General features: G+C 38.7%; 1 protein-coding gene across 1 annotated transcript in view; it reads right to left on the bottom strand.

Annotated features, from left to right (window-relative positions):
* The window catches only part of Slc16a10 (solute carrier family 16 member 10), a 153,754-nt gene that overhangs the window by 14,789 nt on the left and 121,762 nt on the right, over nt 1-17,203 (bottom strand). The window contains exons 4-5 of the mRNA XM_004873995.4: nt 11,201-11,344; nt 1,617-1,845 (exon numbers count right to left, since the gene is read on the bottom strand). Coding sequence (XP_004874052.1) covers nt 1,617-1,845; nt 11,201-11,344 — 373 coding nt within the window. The remainder of the gene's footprint in view (nt 1-1,616; nt 1,846-11,200; nt 11,345-17,203) is intronic.

Below are 17,203 nucleotides of genomic sequence, written 5' to 3'. Positions count from 1 at the left end.
GAGAGGATTCTCCTACAGGGAAACTGCCACCTTTAGAATTTCAACTCTATTTGGTCTGCTCAGTAGTAACTCTGCTTGATTGATTCATGACTGGGAATATAGTTCTAGATTACAAAAATGAAGGACGGTGATGCCCATGGTGTCAGCCACCAATAATGATAGATACATTTAAATTTTACCATATTTGTTAGCCAAGCATGGTGGGGCACACATGTAATCCCAGCACTCTGGGAAGTTGAGGCAGGCGGATCACAAATTCAAGCCCAGCCTGGGCAATTTAGTGACTTAGATAGCACTTGTCTCAAAATTAAAAGATAAATAAATAAATAAAAATGGGCTGGGGAATCTAGCTCAGTGTGAAGGCCCTGGATTCAATCCCCTGTACCCCCCCCAAACACAAATTAAATAAAGTAAAATTTTTGAAAATCACATTTGTATTGAATCTTTTTTTTTTTTTTTTGGCACCAGGGATCGAATTCTGGTCCTTGCGCTGAGACAGGCAGCGTAACCACTGAACTAAATCCCCAGCCCTGTATTGAATCTTATACTGATTCACACTGACAATGAGTAATATTAAACATGAGCTGTCCCTATATAAAGGAGATATTCAAGAGATTTCTAAAGGTAAAATTCACATAACATAAAATTAACCAGTCTAGTGGCATTTAGTAAATTCACAGTGATGTGTAACCATTACCAGTTCCAAAATATTTCCATCGTGCCAAAAAGAAACTGTCCAAATTAAGTAGTTATTTCCCAGTCCTCTTTCTTTCCAGCCACCAGTCTGTTTACTGCCTCTATAGATTTACTTATTTTGGACATTTCACATAAATGGAATCTTGCACTATGTGATCTTTTATACTTGGTTTTTTTCACCTTGCCATCTGGTAGCATGTATCAGTATAACACTTCATTCCTTCTTATGGCTCAATAATATTCTATTATATGGATATGTTACATTTTGCTTTCCCACTCATCCACTGATAAACAATTGAGTTGTTTCTATTGAATGTTATTTTTTATCAAATATTCCTCAGGGGGACATGATCTCTTTCACAAAACATATACATTTAGCAATCTCTCAGAATCTTCATTTTTTTAAAAAAACATGAATACTATTCCTCTAATGAGTCTAAGTCATATAATAATTGAAATACAGAAATTGTGAAAAACTTAGAGGCTGGAGTTAACAGTAGAATTCATGCTTAGCTTGCCCCAGGTCCTGGGTTCAATCCTCAGCACCCTCCCACACCCCCCAAAAAAACCCAAAGTAATATTTTGGTGGGGATATAGCTGAATAGTAGAGTGCTTACCTACTATGGGCAAGGCCCTCCATTCAATCCCCAGCAACATAAAAAAATTGAAAGTTTAGTTCCTAGATACTGTTACACATTTATTGTCTAGATGCTACTTAAGGAAAAAAAGGAGTCCTTGGAAATCTTTTTCAACATATTATTTATAGCTAATCTTACTAAAAATATAAGAGATAAGGCACATACCTAAATCAAAGGATTAGTAATTAGTACATTATAATGTTTAACATGAAAGTATGGCTTAGGACCTGAAATAAAAAATGCTTAGAATTAATATAACTACTGGAGAATCGTTATATTTACCTGCAACTGGTGGGCCGACAGTCATGGGTATAGACATGAGTCCAAGCAGAAATCCAATTGCTTGGGAAACATCCTGGTCCCCAACTAATGCAAAGGCAATGGGGGCCATGATAGAAATGAAGCATCCATCAAAGAGTCCCATGATGAGACAGACAGCAATGAGGGCCCCAAAGACCCTGCACAGGGGTATCATCATGGACATCAGACCAATGAAGAAAAACGACAGTACCTAGGACAGATGACCACATGTCAACTCTGCTTCAGGAAAAGTGACTTCTAAGTAATGTCTACTTATATCCTCCTTCCCTTTAATTTTATACAGATAACCAACTCCTTTGAAATTTCCCTTTTGTTTATATTTTCATTAAGGGACAAGAAGAAAGTAACTATTTATATACTTACTTTCCTTCCCAGCCTGCAAACTCTTTGAAGTCAGAATCTGTAAAAGTCTTTGGATTAGAGGTCAAGTTTAAGAATTTTGCACCTGGTCAGTAGTCAATCAGATCAAATTCATTCATTAAACACTTCATTTTTAAAAAACCTTTAAAACTATTACTATTTTTTTTTTTTTGGTACTGGGGATAGAACTCGGGACTTTGTGCTTGCGAGGTAGTTGGCAGAACCACTGAGCTAAATCCCCAGCCCTAAAACTATTACATTTTATTGGCAAATGTTATAGACATATTTAGTCACCCCAGCGATAAGGTCCAGAATATTTATTTTGAACCACTGATAATTTTCATCATAGTGTTAGAGTAGTTAATAGGCTTGAACACCTAATTTTACCTACTGTTTGGTAGGCACTGTGCCATATGCTAGAAATTTCAACAATGAATAAGACCTGGTTCCTCCACTTAGGTTATGGAGAAACACACATTTAAGTAAATATAAGTATAGATGAAATGTTCTAGATGTTTCCATAGTTGCCTTTTTGATCACTAATTGGAAGAAGAAAAAATTTTTAAAGCATCAGGTTTTCTTAAATGTATAAGCATATAATAGTAATTGTAATTTATTTAGTTTTTACTAAGTTCCAGGCATTATTCTAATCACTTGTATTATATCACTGGCAATTCTTATAAAAACTATGAGGTGAATACCATAATGTTATCTCCATTTTGCAGATGAAGATACTGATTCTGGCAGAAGTTAACTAATATGCCCAGAGTGCACAGGATGGAGCCAGCCTAGAGCTTATGGTCCATGTGGGTAGTAACAGGGAGCAGGCAGAACTATCTCAAGAAGGTGCCCCTCAGTGACACCGGGGCTGGGGAGAAGGGAAGAGGCCACATAAAACAGCTATCCGGATCACTGCTTTGCCCCTGTTTTCCCTAGGCCCCACTGTGGAATACTGAGCTTGGCTGCATGCATCACAGCAGCTCCTCACAACCTGAGAATGCTGAAGACACGCCAAGAACTTTAACATAAGTTACACAGACACCACAATACATGCTCTTGAAAAATATGTAACAGTCTAGGTCAGTTCTCTTTTGATACTACACTATATAGCTGAGTGTATTTTTCTTTATTACTAAAATATAGCATTACAGTAAAATTATGATTGGTTTAAGAATCTAAGTTGGCTACTTGAAAAATAAAGCCTGGCACATCACATTAGCATTTCCAAAGAATAAGATTTCATTATCCTGATTTTTATTTTCTAATAAAATATCCTCCCCAACCTAACTTCAATGAAAACAATTTCGTAGCAGTGAGTGATTATTGGGCTTATAGCCTAGAAAGCTGGAAGGAACCACTCTGAGAAAGGGCACCAGATTTTAGCTTCCTCTGACCTTAAGCAAGCAGAAAGATTTAAGATGTTTCTATTCATTGAGATAAAAAGAGATCTAAAGATAAAAAATAGAAAGTGAGTTGAAATTAACACGCAGATATTTAAGGAGTTATATTTACTGAAAAAATTAACAACAAATTCAAATATTCTTAACTATACATACATTTTTATCCTGTCTACAAACTTAAAAGGAGATAAACATGGAAAGTCTTAGAAACATATCTATAATAAAACTCCAGAGAATCTAAAATAAAATTTTAGAACACCATAGAGCAAGGCTCAATGGATTTAAATGGTAAAACAACAGACCAAGCATTTCCAGCCATACTACTGTAATTATGCTGTGTTAACTTTGAAGAAAAACATATATATATATTTTGTTCTTTTACTGTATTTCATATGCTTTCCCTACTGTGCCTACTGTGTTCCTTTCAGGATAACAGAAACTGCTCCGTGGAATTTTATACTTGATCATGTTGAAACTCTAGTATACAGAGCTTGGCACCAGAGTCCATTTTGCATCACAATAAATGTTTTCATGGCACGATTCATGGAACATGATATTCAGCCACTTTATTTTTGGTAGTTTTCCTAATTTGTCTATTCATTTTGGCCCCTTCAACATTTTGTTCTCTGGTCAGTTTTGTAAAAAATCATTCACTTGGGAGTTTCAAATATATTTTGGACATATTATTTCTTAATTCTTTACCTTTTCTCAATTTAAACTACACTAAATTATGTCATCTTTAAAATTTTTCGGCAATGATTAACTTGTCACTTAAGAATTGAGTTTATAGGGCTGGGGATTTAGCTCAGTGGTTCTGCTACCTGCTTTGCAAATGCAAGGTCCCAAATTCTATCCCTGCTACCAAAAAAAAAAAAAAAGAATTGAGTTTATAGAAACTTATTCTTTAAGCATTTCTCTAAAAACTAACTGGTCTGTTTACTTTATTTGTAGCTATAAGTGGTGAGAAATAATGCTCTTTCCTAGCAGGCATTGCTACCCAACATGTAGCCATGTTGGTAAGAACATACCCACAGGTGAGGACTGAATACCTCCTCTTTACATGTAGGGACACCTGGACTACAAGGGACACATGCCAAGGTTTAACAAGCTGTTCATATAGGAGGCTCATACTTCATCATCACTTCACAAAATAAATATTGGTTTATAAATCAAATATTGATCTGTAAACACTGGGACCCAGTTTCAAAAAGGCATACATTTAGGGCCGGGGATTTAGCTCAGTGGTTTTGCCACCTGCTGCACAAGCGCAAGGACCCAAGTTCGATCCCCGGTACCAAAAAAAAAAAAGGCATAAATTTAGCATTACATATAAGAACTACCCCCAGCACAGCAGCCCAGGTTAGATTTAAATAAGGGATTCAGAGGTATCTACATCTCTTCTAGGCTTTGGCACTGACAAATAAGATGGTGACAGTTTAGATGTTTACATTGCTTTTGTTTTCTTAAAACCATCCAAGGGAAGGGCCAGGGGATTTAGCTCAGTAGCACTGTGCCTGCCTTACAAGCACAAGGTCCTGAGTTTGATCCCTGGTAGCAAAAAAAAAAAAAAAAATCTAAGGAAATATTTTGTATCATATCACAAGCTCTAGAATAGTGATGGTGAATCTTTAGAGCTTTCAATGATACAAACAGCTGGCTGTGGCATGTGCACCATAGGTTCACCACCACTGCTCTAGAAGAATGAGCCCTCCTTGAGTTGATTAATGTATCTAAGAACTTTTTTTCTCATACATTTCCCATTTCTATTACAAAGAGAGGATTCTTAAAGAAATGTCAGTTTACATTTTCCTCAGGAATCTAAGTATAGCTCAAAAGGGAAAATGAGCTCCACCTGAATAAGCAGAAGGCATTTTTGGAGACAGATTCATAATTGAGGACAGTCAGATTCAAGTGCTGTTCCTAATATGTTCATTCAATATCAAGTTTCCACACTTTCAGAGCCTCAGATTAGCTGCTAGGGCAGAAAGTGGCCAGCACCACAGTCCTTCCCATCCTGTATCAAAGGGAAATGTTCAGGTGGCTGTTGCTTCTGAAGTATAGAGCCCACAGTACTTCCAAACTGCTTCACAGGGAGTCTGTTGGCCTGTCTCCACATGGGCACATGAGTACTTCAGTTTCTGCCAGGAGGAACTGGCACTGGTGACAGAGTCTACTTGAGACTGTGGGTTCCTTTCTTGTTCAGGCTGGGGATAGTTAAGCATTTGGGTACTATTTTAGAAATCACTTACATAAGGTAAGATCTATACTCTCATCCCAAAGTATAGATTTAGGAAAATGTTAAATAGAATGAAATTCACAATTAGGCAGCAGTGACCAGTTTGCTCTACCTGAATTGGAAGGGGAAGTTTACACAGGGAGATGGATAAGGAAGTCACTAGTTTTTCTAAATTGCAAATGTAATGTAACTCATGAACATATTCTTTTAAAGCTTCTAATCTTACAGAAACGTACATAGGAATGTAAGAAAGGCTTCCTTTGCCCTGCTCCCACTCCCAACCCATGCTCTCTCCCTCCTCAGGAATAACCCCTGACAGTATGGTCTACCCCTCCCAGACTGCTCCTGCACACCCACCCATTTGGGTTTGTGTGTGGGCACGATGTCCACACTTGAGTATCTCCATGTCACAAAGAAGTACAACACAATTGAAGTGATTTAAATCCCACGTTTTCAATTCTTTCGTACAGAGTTATAACCTTCAAGTCTTTCAAATACTGTCTTCTAAAACACTAACATTAAAGATATGAAGAAATCTGCAGTAATTTAATGGTAACTAGAAAGACAGGCCTGTGAGATTAAAGAAGGTGGTAAGAGGATGGCAGTGCACACACAGCAGCTTTGCAAGATTTTCTGTGTACATTATCACTCCATATAATGCAATTCAGTTGTCTCTTGTGCCAGAAGCAGTGGACTTCACTCATCCCTTAGAACTATTAGGCTGAAATACTTAGAACATGGGAATTTGATGGAAGTTTAAATTCTGAACTCTTAAGCAAAAAATGTCAGATATGTTGCTAAACACTCTGTTGTCTATTAATAAAGACTTCTAATTTGGGGTAACAAGGTCTCCTTTCTTGAGAACAGTTCCAAATCAGGATCTGCTTTCTGTATTTAACATAATATTAAAATACAGAGCCACATGTGAGGGCACAGGCCTGCAATAACAGCACTCAGGAGGCTGGGGCAAAAGAATGGAAAGTTTGAATCCAGTTTAGGCTACACAGTAAGTTCAAGGCTGGCCTGGACTACATTATGACATCCTGTCTCCATCAATCAATAGCAAAATCAATCAATCAATGCAAGGATTTATTAACCAACTACTTTGGGCCTGGTGTTTTACATAAGCTGTTACCAAGAATCCTCACCACAGCCCCTCTCTGCTGGTTCTGAATACAAGTTGCTGGTAGAACAGGGTCTCACTCCAGAGCCTGTGCTCCTCTGCTCTGGGGCCTCCCAAGCCCAGCATGACTGTGACCTGAAACTGGGAGGGCTATGAAGTATATCTATGTCAATGGGTGTTCTAGGTCTGGCTGCTACTCAGAACTGGCTTAAGGGGCACTGGGAGGAAGGGAGCTCCCACAGCTCCATGAGGTTGTGCTGTAAGAGACAAAAGCAAGGAGAAACTGTGTCTGAGAAAACCCACCAGCAATGAAAGGAGGTAAACAGAAGAGCATTCCAGCCCTTGAGGCTGGGCCAAAAGGGCAAGGAGAGAGGGCAAGAGGGAGAGAGGAAGAGGGAAAGAGGAATGAACAGAGGCAGGGCTGAAGTTCACTGCAGCAAAGAAAAGTGAGGTAACAATAAAAAACCTTGAGGGCAAAAAAAGCCAGGAGAAAGGGGAGAGAGAAGGGCAATTCATAAATTGAGTCCTGTATTGTCTTCTGCACAGCCATGTCCACAAGACAGAGCCTCCCATCAGCCACAGGACAAACCATAAGAATTTCTTGCTACTTCCCTGGTGTCTGTGAAATGCAGTTACCCTTCCTGTGTGTCAGCATGTTCTACCGGCTGTCACAGTAGAACGATTTGGATTAAAAATATTAGATAAGGCCTAAAAGAAGCCATGTATGGGTAACCTTTCATCTGAAATGAAGCATCTGACCCACAATCCTGATTTAACTCAATGCTATATCACCGCAGAAAAGACATGGGACAAGTTAGAATTTTTCTTATAAATTACTTAAAATAGTCAAGTTTTAAAATGTGCCCTCCAAATGATGCAAATGACCTGTTTGTCCCATCTGTAAGAGGAAATATCTTTCAGAAATTGTTTTGGAATTGGGTGTGGTAGCACATACTTTTAATCCCAGTACTTGAAAGGCTGAGGCAGGAGGATTGCAAGTTTGAAGCCAACCTGAGCAACTGAGCAAGATTCTGTCCCAAAATAAAATTAAATAAAATTTTCAGGGTATGGCAGTACATGCCTATAATTCCAGCACTCAGGAAAACTGAAGCAAGTGGATTTTAAGTTTGAGCTGAGCCTGGGCAATTTAGTGACTTAGACTCTCTCAAGAAAAAAAAAAAAGGAAAAAGGGCTGGAAATGTAGTTCAGTGCAAAGGCTCTGGGTTCACTCCCTACCACCACCAAAAAAAGAGAAAGAGAAGGAGAAGAGGGAAAGGGAGAAGGAGAGGGAAAGGGAGAAAGAGAGGAGAGGGAGACAATGTGGCTCAATACTAGAGCACTTGTCGAGCATGTACAAAGCCCTAGGTTTGATCACCAGTACTGCAAAAAACACTACCATGACTTCATTCACTGAGCAGGTCATCATCCCTCATCTGGGCCACTTACCATTTAACTGTTCTTCTTCCTCTTCTGCATTCTTGCCTCCCTATCACCTGTCCTCTACACACAAAGTAACTACAGTGACATTAAAATGTAAAACCAGACCAATATTCTCCAATAAAGGCCCCCTATACTTAAAATACAATCTCATCTTGGCTTTAAAGGCTTGGATAGCTGGCCCTCCTAGCTTTTCAACCTCTTCCATGCCACTCTGCCTGTCCTGTCCCAAACACACCCAGATATCTCCTTTCTCAGTCTTGCTCCAAGAACTCAGTGACCATATCTGTCCTGGTGTCTAACTCCACCAGAAACAAGAGGCACTCAGAATCTTTCGAGCAATTAAGGGAAGCTAAAAGTCTGTAATACAACAAATATTCTCTAGAGGGCTCTTCTGACACTTAAGAACAAGACTAAATGTTAAGCTAAAATAGACAAGGATATCCACAATGAGGTATTGATAAAGGGGGTATGATCATAATAAAATAATATATACATTTTACAAAGTAGCACCCAAACATATGAGGCCCTGGGTTCAATCCCTATGGGTAGCACCACCACCACCACCACCACAAGAAAACTAGCTGTGTGACCAGGTCCTTTCTTTTCATTATCCATGCCTGCACTTACATAAACACAGACACCTTGTAAGGTAGCTCCTCTGTTCCTCAGTGTTCACATCTGTAAGTGGAAATAAGGACAGTAGCTCCCTTAAAGGGCTGGGAAAAAGACTAATGAGAAAACTCATGTAGAGCCTTTAGTTTATCATCTGGCATGTGAAGTGCTCAATAAACAGTGGCTGCTATTACTCATAGTAGGTTTGTAGAAGTTACTTATCTAATAAATGCCTCCTCCAATCATTTTTCTGTTCTCAAATTTTGCCTCTTTTTCAAGGCATTACTCAAATCCTGCCTTTCATCTATAACATTAAGTCGACATGCTTAATCCCCAAATCCCAAGTCCTCTATTTGGCTCTTCTTACCTTCCTCCAACAGCCGAACTTTGGCTATAGGTGTCTATCTTTCCATTTATTCACATGATTGTGGTCAGTCTTCTGTACCTACCACTCCACTGAAGCACCTCACTAATGGCTTCTTGGATGCTAAATCCAGTGAAAACCCCTTAGACGTCTTCTCACTAGCTACAGACACTGCTGGCCACTCCTGCACCTAGAAACACCCTATTCCCCAATTTTTCCTACCAAATAGGTCCCTAGTCCTCATTACTCCCAATATAGCCCATGAATGCCAAAGTCTCACAGGTCTCTTATCCAGACTTTCCCATCAGCTCCAAACTCACCCTGGCTTTTTGTACCACACATTTAACATGACAAAAGAAGAGATCACCCTAGACAGATATACTGAATTATTGATCCCTTAAAAATACCAAAACCACCTACTTTGTTACCTAAGCCACAAATCCCAGGCCCAGTTTAAGTAGCTCCATTGAACATTCATTTTCTCTAACCCTAGTTTACTCTCTTTGATCCTAGTATCTCTGCCTTGGTTCTTCCTGTGTAGACTACTTCAGTAGTCTCCACCTAGTCTCTGTGCCTCCACTTTTTAAATATTGAGATATAATTTCCATGCCGTAAGATTCACCCATTTTAAGTATACCTTCAGTATTTAAAATTCACAATGTTGTACAACCATCATCATTAATATTTTCATCACCCCCAAAAGAAACCCTACATACAGCAGCAGTTACTATTCCGTCCTTTCCTCCAGCCCCTGACAACCACCAACCCACCTTCTGTCTCCACAGATCTGCCTATTTCTGGACATTTAAATAAATTCAATATGTGACCTTTCATGACTACTCAACTTTTGCCTCCGCCCCCCCCATTCCATTCTATCCTTTCAGTTAGCATAATGATTTCTATGAAACACAACTCATTTCCTTGCTTAAAATCCTTGAATGCTTCTAATAGATTGAAGAATAAATTTAATCTTTTTTTATGTACATAAAGGCTGTTCCCAATCTGGCCCTCCACCCAGTCAATCCATCTACTATTCCTCCTTTATTCCATTCAAACATTCTTTTTTCCCAGACATACATACTATGAACATCTCCAGTTCCTTGCCCATGTTATTTCCTCTGCTTGGAACACCTTTCTATGTAACTACTGCTCACCTTTTTAATTTTTAGGGAATTTTTTATTTGTGGTGCTAGGGATTGAACATGGGACCTTGCTCATGCTAAGCAAATGCTCTACCACTGAGCTACATCCCTAGCCCTTTAACTACTACTTAACCTTTTAATACTGCTCAGACCCTCTCTAGTGATTCCCAGGGTGCCCATCTAGTATACTCATTATTCCACTGTGCTGCAACAGTTTTATCTGTCTCCTCATGAGACCTTTCGCTACTAGCTGAGGATCAAAGGACTACCTTTCAATTAACTCTGCAGTGTTTAGCAGTGTCTGACATGAAGTAGTCACTTAAATACCTGCAGACTGTCAATAATGATCTTGGAATTGGCAGTTTATGCACACCTCCTAACAGCCAGCAGGCAATTTGTAAGATGCTCAAAAGTCACACATGCCCACTCAAACTTCTCAAGATACAGCAAACAGCACTGGATCTGCATGTGACTATGAGAGCAATGCCAAAAATAAAGAATTTTTCTTGGAAAAAGCAATAGACAAAAATATTTCGGTTTGGTAGAGTTTTTGATTAAACAAAGATCGTTTGACTGCCAATTTCTCATGTTTAAAACACAAACTCATAACTGATTTTATCCTTGAGAAACTGTCTTTAGAAATTATATTATAGGGCTGGGGATTTAGCTCAGTGGTTCTGTCGCCTGCCTCCCAAGTGCAAGGACCTGAGTTCAATCCCCGGTACCAAAAAAAAAAAAAAAAAAGAAAGAAATTATGTTATAGAAGGTATTTTTGATTTTTATAAAAGAACTTAAACATATCAGTACCTTAATGAGCCATCAGGCAATAAAAATAAATCTGCAGGGGAAGGAAAGTGTAAGAAATTACCTGTAGATAAACCTTCTTCACACCAGGCACATAATCTGCAATCCGGCCAAAGAGAAGCCGTCCAACTCCTGAAGTGATACCAATGCTCATGAGAACCACCTCTTTATTTTTTTCTTCTTGAAATGTTTCATTCACGTGTTTCATCTGTAGACCAAACAAAAAGATGGTAGGAAAACTTGCCAAGTTTTGAGGCTTTGCATCAAATGTTTGTTTCTCTACAGTGTTGGGGGCTCTCACCCCCTCCCAAATTAAAATATTTGTATGATAATTTTTCATGAGAACATGTGAAGAAAATCTAACATGATTCAGCTTGCATAATAAGAAATGAGTTTTTCTGAGTTTTTTTTCAGTAAAGGGTTACCAGCATACACGCTATAAAGTAACACTGAGCCATTCACCAAAGGAAGAAAACAGATTTTTGAATGAACCACATACCTTAGTTTCTTAGTTCTCTCAAGGCTACCCAAGGACCAAGCATATTATCTGTGGAGCATATTTAACTGAAAGACAGTTAACATGTCATTTCTGGAATTTTATTTCTTCTGGGGCACCTGAGCCAAACTGATACCTCTGAAATAAATTATAGCACAATTTCCAGGATGAGAGTGCAAGGTTCCCTAGTTGCTCATTTGTGTGTTACTAGAAGAGATAAAGATATAGGAGCAGTTTCACATATTAGCTAAAAGATTTAAGCCTTGGTGAGTCAGATTGCTTGGATTCAAGTCCTGCTTCCATTCCTTATCAGTCCTGTAATTTGGGGTAATTTCTTAAACCTCAGTTTCCTTGTGTATAAGATGAAAATAGCAATAGTACCAATCAAGGGTGGGCTGTGAGGATTAAGTAAACTATCTATGTAAAAAATTTAGGGAGCTGGGTGGGTGTATGTAGCTCAGTAGTACAGCACTTGCCTAGCAGACATGAGGCCCTAGGGTAGATCCTCAGCAATACCAAAAAAAAAAAAAAAAAAAAAAAAGAGGGAGTGCCTGGTATACACTTAATAAGCAGACATTCATTTTAGCCCCTCTCAACTTTTTTAAGGACCTTTCAGGGACCAGGTGCTCTAGATGTGGAAAGGGGGGAGAAAGGACAAAGGCCCTTTTCCTCCATTTGCAATCTACTTAGAACAGTGACTACACAGACTTCTGGCTACAGATAGCCAAGAAGCATATTTTGTTTGGCTTTTCCCTAACACATCTAGAATTCAGTGTCCCTCACACCAAACACTGGCTTGAGTTCTGGAGGTCTGCAAGTTTCCCTTCCAACTCAGTGGTCCATACAGTTCAATGTGGTAGCTGTAGGCTTTATGGGTGCTATCTCCCTCCCTAAGACACTTCCATTTTTGTGGGTTTTTTTTTTTTTCATTTCACATTTTTTACAGGAGATTTTAATTTGGCTCACATCCATGTTGCATTCTTAAAACCCATTTGTATATCTCACACCCTCTCATTTCTTTCTTCCCTTTCAAAATTGGTAACAGTTCTAACTTCTCTGTTTTCGCACTGGTACAGAATAATCCTCTTAAATATGGCTTTAATCTCATCAATCTCTTATTCAAAGGTTGCTCACTGCCTACATTTTATACTCTTTAGTTTGGTATTCAAAGCCCTCTTTAAATCTGTTGTTAATCTATTTTTGTGTCTTTATTACCTATTAAGCCTTGGCTCAGAGGAAGAAAATTCAAATGTCTACAGGGGCCCAGGCAAATAACATAAATATGTATAAAGAGAGAAAATGCATACACTTCAGTTACTATTATTACCAGTGTTGCCAATTCTACTTCCTAGCCCCTTTCATAGACTAAAAAGAAGAAGAAGAAGAAATATGGATTTTCTGTGGGAATTTGACACCTAACTTAAATTTGATACACCCTGTGATTCTGCCCTACAAAAGCCAAACAAAACATGTCTGCAAACTGCATTAGGCCAGCATTGATCTTATCTGTAATCCCATCTGGCTCAGCAGGACAAGTTTATTCACAATATCCCTCAAACATGTTAACATTCAGTGGTCTCTTCTACCCTTCAGACTCTGTCATTTCTTGCTACTACCTAAAGATACCATTTGCAACTTTAAGTACTGAGTGTTTCTACCCAGCCTCCTTAGCTTCTCACTCTATCTATTCTCTTGCATAAACTCTTCCAAGACGAACTAGGCATTGTCCACGCCTGTTTCAAAGGTACCTCAAAAACATGCCCTGTGCTGAGCTGACATTTCCTTCACAACTTGCCCTCTCCTCATTTTAGCTAACACTACCATTCCTGGCCGGGGGAGGCTAAGCAGGATGATTGTGAGTCCAAGACCAGCCTGGGCTAGGAAGCAAGGCTCTGTCTCAAAAACATAAAACAAACCCAAAAAATCAAAAAAAACCACTAACTTGTTTGTTTTTACTTTCTTTTTTTTTTTTTTTGGTACCGGGGATCAAACTCAGCAGGCAGCAAAACCACTGAGCTAAATCCCTGGCCCTCTTTTTACTTTTTTAAAAATGTGGCTCAGGATAATTTCAAAGCACAATGTAAACTGGGGATAGTGGCATATGCCTATAATCCCAGCTACTTGGGAGGCTAACGCAGGAGGATCACAAGTTTGAGCCCAGCCTGGAAAATTTAGCAAGACTTTGTCTCAAAAAAAAAATTTTTTTAAGGGCTGGGGATTTGGCTCAGTGTGAAGGGAGGATCAAAAGTTTGAGTCCTGTCTGTCTCAAAATTTAAAAGGGCTGGAATGTGGCTCTGTGGTAAAGAGCCCCAGGACTGATCCCCAGTACTGGAAAAAAAGGTACAATGTGGCTCGCACTGTGTTTCTTAAAGAAATCCACTTGTGGCAAAGAAAACAGTGAGGCCAATGAAGGTAACGTTAAACTTTCAGACAGTTGAATGAGACAGATTCCGGCAATGACCTTATCCAAGACTGGAATGATATTATTAAATGTATCCCTTGGATTACATTATTAAGTTATTAACTTGGAATTTGAATACTCTAATGCATCAATCCACCTTTGGAAGCACCAAAAGGATCTACAATATTATAATTTTCTCTTTCTCTTTCTTTTTGGTGCTGCTGGGGATCTAACCCAGGGACTCAGGCAGGCTAGGTCAGTACTCTACCATGGAGCTATATTCCCAGCCCTATAACTCTTAAATTAAGAGATATTCTTTAGATATTCACAGAAGACTGAATTTATCAGTCATTCTTTCAATGACATCAAGAACACCTATCTTCCAAATTGCTATTATTCTCTATAAGTGATTTATCTGTGACCCCATCCCTTTCTACTTTGTAATGTTTACAAGAAATAATAAGGTGAACTTTTGGGAACTTTTGAAAGAAGGTAAATTCAAATTATGCTTAATTTAAAATGAGATTTCTCAACTATAAAGGACATTATTTCAGCTGATTTTGTCATTATTGTCATCATCATTTAAATAAAGTAAGACCAAGGGGCTGGGAATTTAGCTCAGTGGTGCCATGCCAGCCTCGAAAGCACAAGATCCTGGGTTCAATCCCCAGTACCACAATCAATCAATCAATCAATCAATCAATAAAGCAAGACCTTCAACTTCTAATACTCCTTCTATATACCTCAGTAAAATCTGCAAACTAAGTTTCTTTGGTCAGGAAGTGAGGGAATCTGGGGGACAGCAGACTGCAGACTCCAGATCTGTGTCCTTGAGATCTTTTCTCACTGAAGTAGCAGTACCCAGGAGTTCTGGTGTGTTCTACTTGTGGCCTGGGCCTCCCACAACTGCTGCTATGTGTTTTACATATTTCTGCCCATCCCTCATTCTCTGAAGACTGGCATGCACTCTTTAGCAAAAAGCATAACACTGAGCAAAAGTGGTATTTCTAACAAAGAGTCATATGGTACAGACATGAAAATATTGAACAGATATTTTCATATTTATCATATTTTTAAGACCAATACAGACCCTATAATAGAATCCATGATCTATATAGGTGATAATACTGTTTAAGGTTAACTTTATGAGGGGTTAAAAGTATAGCCTAGTGGTAGCGTGTGTGCTTAGCATCCTCAAGACCCTGGGTTCATCCCTAATGCCAATACATAAAGTTAACTTTAGACGTTACCTGAACACATAAGGATCTTCAGGGCAGGAATTAGTCTTTTATGTTCTCAAAGGTGTGTTTAATCCAGGTCTGCACACCTCTAGGAAATTAACAAAGTCTTCCTGATTGACATTTTGAACACTCACTCCTGAAACATTTCACCCTTATTTAAGAAACAACACTCTGATCAAGTGGGATTCATCCCAGGGATGCAGGGATGGTTCAACATACACAAATCAATCAATGTAATGCACTATATCAATAGAACCAAGAACGAAAACCATATGATCATCTCAATAGATGCAGAAAAACCATTTGACAAAAACCCACATACATTTATGATTAAAAACCCTACACAAAATTGGAATAGACGGTCTCTACCTCAATCTGATAAAAGCCATCTAAAAAACCAACAGTCAGTATCATACTAAATGGTCAAAAACTGAAATCCTTCACATTAAAATCAGGAACAAGGCAAGGATGTCCACTATCACCACTCCTGTTCAAAATAGTCTTGGAAACATTATCCACAGCAATTACACAAGAGAAAGAAATAAAAGGAATAAAGATAGAAATAAAAGGAAGAAGTCAAATTGTCATTATTTGCAGATGACATGATACTCTATATAGAAGACCCCAAGAACTCCACCAAAAGCCTTCTAGACTTTTTTTTTGGTATTAAATTCTTTTATTGGTACATTGTAGGTATACAACACAATTATATTTCTCATTGGGAATTGTACCTTTACATAATGCATCTTGGTTCTTATTTTTTCCCCATTCCTAGCCCTCCCTTCACACCCTCCACCCTTCCCTATTTACAAAGACTTTATTTCCATTTTTTCCATTTCTCATCAGTTTTCCTTTCCCTTCTTTCCTTTCCCCTGCCCCCCCCCACTACCCCTACCCATTTGGACCTTTTCTTCCTATTTTACATTATCGATTATTCATTCTAATCATTGGTACATTTTAGGTATACAATATAATGACATTCATCATTGGAAATTTGCACCTTTACATAGTCTCTCTTGGTTCTTATTTTTCACCCTTGCCCAGCCCTCCCTTCAACCCTTCCAGTCCTCCCTACTTACAAAGATTTTGTTCCTATTGTTCCATTTTCTCATATTAATCCCATTCCCTTCTATCCTTTCCCCTAGCCCTCCCACTTCCTTCCCCTTTGCCCCTTTTCTTCCTATTTCACATGACCTATTATACATTTAGTCCTTATTTACACTTTCAGTTTCTCACACCAGAGAAACTATTCGGTATTTATTCATGTGTGTCCTATTTATTTCACTTATGAGTATCGCCTCAATGTGCATCCACTTAGCTATAAATGTCTCTAATTTCTCATTTTTTATGGCTGAGTAGTACTCCATTTTATAAAAAAACCACATTTTCTTTATCCAGTCTCCAGTTGATGGGCATTTGGGCTGTTTCCAAGTTTTAGCTATTACAAACTGTGCTGCTATGAACATGGGTACACATATATCACTGTGGTATGATTCTTTTAATTCTTTGGGGAAGATCCCCAGCAGTGGAATAGCGGGGTCAAATGGGACTTCCAGTCCTAGATCTTTGAGGTATCTCCATACTGATTTCCACAGTGGTTGCACCAGTCGACACTCCCACCAGCATTGGAACAGGGTTCCTCTTTCCCCACAGCCCCCCCCAGCATTTGTTATTGGTTGATTTTATGATAGCAGCCATTCTTTCTGGAGTGAGGTGGAATCTCAGCATTGTTTTCATTTGCATCTCTCAAATGACCAGTGATGTTGAACATTTTTTCATGTATTTATTTGCTATTTCTACTTCTTGGTCTGAGAAATGTCTGTTCATTTCAGATGCCCATTTTTGGATTGGGTCTTTAAATTTGGGAGGTCTGATCTTTTGAAGTTCTTTATAGATTCGAGATAGTAGACCTTTGTCTGAGGAGGAGCA

The sequence above is a fragment of the Heterocephalus glaber genome, unplaced genomic scaffold (assembly GCF_053883595.1).
Source record: "Heterocephalus glaber isolate CG9 unplaced genomic scaffold, H.glaber_assembly_v1.0 deba00000942, whole genome shotgun sequence".
NCBI classification, from domain to species: Eukaryota; Metazoa; Chordata; class Mammalia; order Rodentia; family Bathyergidae; genus Heterocephalus; species Heterocephalus glaber.
The sequence above is the reverse complement of the archived record's forward strand: the minus strand, read 5'-3'. Positions and strand labels throughout refer to the sequence as shown.